Source organism: Sinocyclocheilus anshuiensis, unplaced genomic scaffold, assembly GCF_001515605.1.
Source record: "Sinocyclocheilus anshuiensis isolate Anshui unplaced genomic scaffold, SAMN03320099.WGS_v1.1 scaffold188, whole genome shotgun sequence".
In the NCBI taxonomy this organism is placed as follows: domain Eukaryota; kingdom Metazoa; phylum Chordata; class Actinopteri; order Cypriniformes; family Cyprinidae; genus Sinocyclocheilus; species Sinocyclocheilus anshuiensis.
In genome coordinates this window covers 364316-370328 of record NW_015555768.1, presented here as the reverse complement: position 1 = coordinate 370328, position 6013 = coordinate 364316, and the positions used below count along the sequence as shown (strand labels likewise).

At 31.5% G+C, this 6013-nt stretch overlaps 1 protein-coding gene across 1 annotated transcript in view; it reads right to left on the bottom strand.

The window, feature by feature from the left end:
- LOC107674322 (sodium- and chloride-dependent taurine transporter-like) overlaps window positions 1–6013 on the bottom strand; it is a 25217-nt gene that overhangs the window by 2389 nt on the left and 16815 nt on the right. Inside the window, exons 10-14 of the mRNA XM_016468262.1 lie at window positions 4315–4330; window positions 3411–3601; window positions 3229–3331; window positions 1025–1125; window positions 773–943 (exon numbers count right to left, since the gene is read on the bottom strand). Coding sequence (XP_016323748.1) covers window positions 773–943; window positions 1025–1125; window positions 3229–3331; window positions 3411–3601; window positions 4315–4330 — 582 coding nt within the window. The remainder of the gene's footprint in view (window positions 1–772; window positions 944–1024; window positions 1126–3228; window positions 3332–3410; window positions 3602–4314; window positions 4331–6013) is intronic.

The window sequence follows — 6013 nt, the reverse complement described above, 5'->3', positions numbered from 1 at the left end:
ATAATAATAATAATAATAATATATATATATATATATGTGTATGTGTGTATGTGTATCTTTTAAAACTAGAATGCCTCTTTAAATTATTTATACAATACAATACATATATTATTTATATAATAGCAAAAATTTTTATATATGATTGACAAATTTCTTTTCATGAAAAAGTAGAAATTCCCTGACTTCAACATTTTTTACACATTTATTATCGAGGGGGCTTAGATAATTCTGAATTCGCTTTTTTATAAAAAAAAATAAGAGAAAATTTTAAAATTGAATAAAACAATAAAAACCTTTAAAACAAGAATTACTGTTTTTCTAAGAATTATCTGTGTATACAATACCAAATTAATTAAAATATGATTGACAAAATAGATTTTGTCAATCATATAGATTGCTTTTTTTTTTTCTTCTTTTTTTTATGATTTTAGAAAAAAAATTAGAATTCACAGATTTTAACAGTTGTTTTTACATTTACTATTGAGGGGAAGTAAAAAAAAAAAGTCTAAATTAACTTTTTTTTAAGTTAAAATGAAAATGAAAATAAATGAAAATAAAAAGCCTTAAATTATTATAATAATCCTTTAAATCTAAAATGACTGTTTTTCTATAAAATACTTCTTTATATGTAGAATGTCTAGACAAGTTTTGCTCTAACTTAAGAATCATCCTAATGTCAGATATATTGTACTTTTCTAATAAAAAAAATATATGATCAAAATGCCAATTTGTATGTTTGACGTATTTTACGTGCAGTTCATGAATTTCTCACCTCTATCAGGGAGCCGTCTGATTGGATGATTTTGATGACGACCATCATTGGGATGCAAATCATAGAAGCCAGCGCAAGAGCCCAACCCAATCCAATGGACCAATCAGGATACTCGTAAAACTTGTTATAGGTGAGCGGCTTGTATTTCACCAATGAAAAGACAAAACAACCCTGAAATGGAAAGATGGGAATAATCACAAACCATTGCTGCTGGCCATATTTCTCAAGCATGAATTGTGTTTGCACACGTACAACACAAAGGACGGGTGTGATCAGCATCCAGCTCCATTTCATCCAGCTGTTGGGTCTGTAGCCGATCATGTCCTCTATAGCATCGTAGAAATTATCAGCCCCTGCAAACGCACACATGCAGTCAAGATTTGTGCTGTGATCCTTCTTTTTTTGTTGGGTTTTTCCGAACCATCAACACTGAAAACATGAGGAAAAGTATGCAGATTTCATGTGGGGCCACTCGGGATGAAAAATAGAGATCTGAAGTAAGCCCCGAGGACTGATGTGATTATATAAGACTAAATAAGATTATATAAGATTAATCTCCGCAGACATTCTTAGACTGTTGATTGAGCAACATTAATGAGCTTAATGCAAAGATCATAAGAGGCATGATGCTACAAATGAGCTCAGGATTTATGCTGTAAACACAAGTGACCACAGTTTTTGAAGAGACACCCGTTTAATAATAGTGCATATAGTGTGTGTTTATGACTGTTTACAGTGTTTCATACAGTGGCCGAGAAGTGCAAAACAAATCACAATTCTGAAAACAAAATAACAAATTACAAACACAAATGCAAGTCTAAAAAACAAAATAACAATTCAGAAAACACAACAACAATTCAGAAAACATTATAACAATCAGAAAACACAACGACAAATCCGAAAACAAATTAACAAGTCAGAAAACACAACGACAAATCAGACAAACCGGAAGAGATAGGTATAGTTTGAGACAGCACCATTGGTTTGGGATTACTCACCGCTGACTGGACGAGACATCTGTCAATCAACGTATACAGGGACGAACCAGCCGAAGAACAGCAGAGTCGTGGTAGAAAGTTCGGAGATGGTATTAAAGTAGCTCAGTTTAAATGTATTGTATGAATTGCCCTTACTATGGAATAAAAAATACGAGGTGTCTATTTACATTTAGTTAAAAGTGGCTGTAAAACACCAGTTCCAGTGGCGCAGATGGGTAAGCGCTTGTCATTGGCTTTTTGACGCGATCGACCTGGGTTCGATCCCACCTTTTGCCAAACTTTTTTTCCCTCCCTTTTCAAATCTCGTATCACATCGTAAAGGCATTTATTTTCAATAATCTGATTTGTCGTTGTGTTTTCTGACTTGTTCATTTGTTTTCTGATTTGTCGTTGTGTTTTCTGACTTGTTATTTTGTTTTCGAATTTGTCATTGTGTTTTCTGACTTGTTATAATGTTTTCTGAATTGTTGTTGTGCTTTCTGAATTGTTATTTTGTTTTTTAGGCTTGCATTTGCATTTGTAATTTGTTATTTTGTTTTCAGAATTGTGATTTGTTTAGCACTTCTCGGCCACCGTAGTTTCATCACATGACTCTTTTATGGTCACATTCACACTCAAATACCTTGAAACCTCAGTGATTTTTCTGATGATTTGTGTATCTGGCCATGTGATGCACAACATCCATGAGCTCTTTTATGTATCAACATGATGATTTTAGGTTCATATGTATATTAATACACCAGCATTCAAAAATTTGGGGGCAGTAAGATTTTTTTAATGCTTTTGAAAGTCACTTATTTGATCAAAAATAAAGTTAAAAGAGTAATATTGTGAAATATTATTACAATTGAAAATTAAACTTCAATTTAATTTCCACCAAGAGCATTTATTTGAAATAGACATCTTTTGTAACATTATAAATGTCTTTACTGTCATTTTTGATACATTTATGGCATCCTTACTGCATAAAATGATCAGTTTCTTTAAAAAAAATCATATTGACCCCAAACTTTTGAATGGTAGTGTATATAATGGACATTTTTGAACTTTAAACATTTTAAAATGTGTATATATTAGGAATTAAAATCCTCAAAAATTGTTTTTTTTTGAAAAATCAGTATACAAATGAATTATATGATCGAAATATTTATTTCCTTAAAAAAGTAGAAATTCACTGATTTTAACAGTTTTTTTAAATACATGTATTAAAGTCTGAATTAACGTTTTTCTTAAATAATTAAGAGAAAAATGAAGAAAAAGTTCAATAAAATTACAATAAAAAATAAATAAAAACTAAATTAAATTAAAATAAAAAGCCTTCAGTTATTATAAAATATCCTTTAAAACTAGAAATGATCTATTTATATAATACCAAATGAATTAAAATATGATTGACTGATTTTGTATAAGTTTATTATAGAGGTGGAGTAGAAAAGTCGAGCACTAGTGAACACTTACCGTAAACCCAGGCTACTGCAACACATTCAAAGAATGCAACCCAGAGAAGGCACACACCGCTGGCGGCGTAGTAGTCAAACAGCTGGAAGACGTACATGCCACCCTGAGAGAGACAGACATACATTCAGCATTCAAACACCCCGAATAAATACAACACACTCCTCTGTCTCGCCCTCTCTTACTTTAGTGACCATGGTGAGTCCCAGCAGGTAACTGATGACGCAGATCACAGCGATGAAGATTTCTCTCCGGTATCCCTTCCTTAGGAGGGATGGGTACAGGTCCACCAGAGAGGTGATCTGACCCTCCACTTCTACAAACTGATGGCAGAAAAAACACACATGCGATGGAACTGATTCAAGAAGTACCAGTGCTATTTGAGAATTATTTACGTACCACTGTAGTATTTATTAATACTTTCTATCATTTGTATATTTTCGGTTTTCTTTTTAATTTTAGTTTAAGTGCTTTGGTAGTTTTTATTACTTTTTATTTGTTTTTCTCTTTTTTAGCCTTTATTTATACGTTTTTGTAATTTTGGTGCTTCAACTTAAACTTATTGATTTCAGTTAGTTTACATATTTTTATATTTTCAGTTTTCATTTTCATTTTAGGTTTAGTGCATTTGTCATTTTTAGTTTGTTTTGATAGAATTTATAATAATAATAAATTATTTATTTAATTATAAATAATTAATTTATATTGAATTTGTACCCATTTTAGTACTTCAACTTAAATTGATCTATTACAGTTAGTTTACTTTTTCAGTTTTTTCAGTTTTCAGTTTAATTTGAGTAATTTTGTTATGTGCTTTGGTTATTTTTATTACTTTTTAAAAAAAAATTCTATTTAGCTGAAATATATTTCTGTCATTTTTAGTAATTTTAGTACTTATTATTTTATTTATTCATTTTTTATTAATTTATTAATTATTTCTCATTTTAAATTTTTTTTGTTTTGTTTTTCATCTAATATTTATATTTTATTTCAGCTTATTTCAGTTAATGAAAATGATTTTGAATTGTTTTAGTTTTAGTTGATAATAACAACACTGGTAAGTACTTGTGACTTAAACTGTGTGCTTACTGAAAAAATATATAAGCTGCTGTAATGACCTGTCACTGGTCACTTGTTGTGTTTGTTTGGATACAATAAATCTAATTTCAACTAACTTTATATTCCATTCAAAAAAAAATGAACCTGGAATAGAGCACTTTTGTCACTTGTTGCTGTATGATGTTATGCCTGGTTAAGGCCTTGTTTGACAAAATAGTTATAAAGATGCGATCACCCCTGTTGAAAAAACCAGCATATGCTGGTTAGGTATGTTTTGAAGCTGGGATGCTGGTTTGAGCTGGTACTTTGCTGGTTTGAGCTGGTCCTTTGCTGGTTTGAGCTGGTCCTTTGCTGGTTTATGCTGGTCATGTGCTGGTCTTAAGCTGCTCAGACCAGTTTAGGACCAGCAAATGACCAGCTAAGGACCAGCATAAACCAGTAACAGACCAAACTTTAAAATGCATAAACATTAAAAATGTTAAACCCATCCATGCTCAAGCCTGAGCTCTTGCAGTAACAGCAAATGATAAATGAATTGCGGTACTAGTTACTGTTAGTGTTGTCATTTCATCATGTTTAGAGATTGACATTGATTTTCTGTGTTTTAATGACTGTTTAGCATATTGCATTACATGAGAAAGTGTCATTATGGATTATGAACTTGTATTTGGCCAGAAGTGATGGTTTAAAGTTAAAATGTCTTAATCGATTTGTTTCTTAAAAACACGCAGCTTTTCACTCACAAGATGTTAACTGATGGACTGGAGTCATGTGGATCATTGTGAGGTTTTTTAAGCAGTTTGAACTCTCAATGAAGAAACAAACTCATTCACAGCTTAGATGGCCTGAGGGTGAGTACATTTTCAGCAAACTTTCATTCCTTTAAGTAACTGTTTTGTTTTTGTATCTTTTAGTTTAGGTTAAATTTAGAATTTAGTAGTGGAATTGACGCTTCTTATAAAAAAGAAAAGGGTAAGTAAAATAAGGCTTCAGGCTACATTTTTTCAATTATTATGTAAAATAATGTATCATTATTGTGAAATTGTGTATGAGGACTGAAATAAAAATAAAAAAACTTTATGATGATTATCCCTGATTAAACAAACAAACAAACAAAACATTAAATAAACATCACTAATGAACATTTTCTCAAAAAACACTGCTTTAATAGGGCAAGTCATCTAAGGTAAAGAGTCTTAACGAACAAACAATGGTCACATTTTACCCTGAACTGTGGAAACTCAAAAACATACGTGCTTCAGCACATAGCCTGAGGGATTATAAATCTTTTTGGACATCTTTTCATTGCCTACTGGAGAGTGAATGACATTTATAATAATGGCACCCTTATTTATATCCACACCGTTGTTGTTCTCAGTGTCTTTGCTGGTGTGTGTGTGTGTGTGTGATGTAGGTGTAATTTTACACACACATACGCAAAAGGAAATGTGATCCGCCGCACGCTTAACCATCTCAATGTTTGCAGTCTTTCATTCCAACACCAGGACACTCATATGTCACACCACCCAGAGGATCATTTTATTACTCAGAGGTAGCTCGGGAGACTTAATGGAGTTTCCAATTATGTTTCAGTGGTTAGTTTGTCTTAAAGAAATAGTTCACCCAAAAATGACTTCTATATTATTTTTTTTTGTTTAGCAAAAATGAAAGTAAGTCATTTAGGTTTGGAACGACATGAGTGAGAGTAAATGACAGAATGTTAATTTTT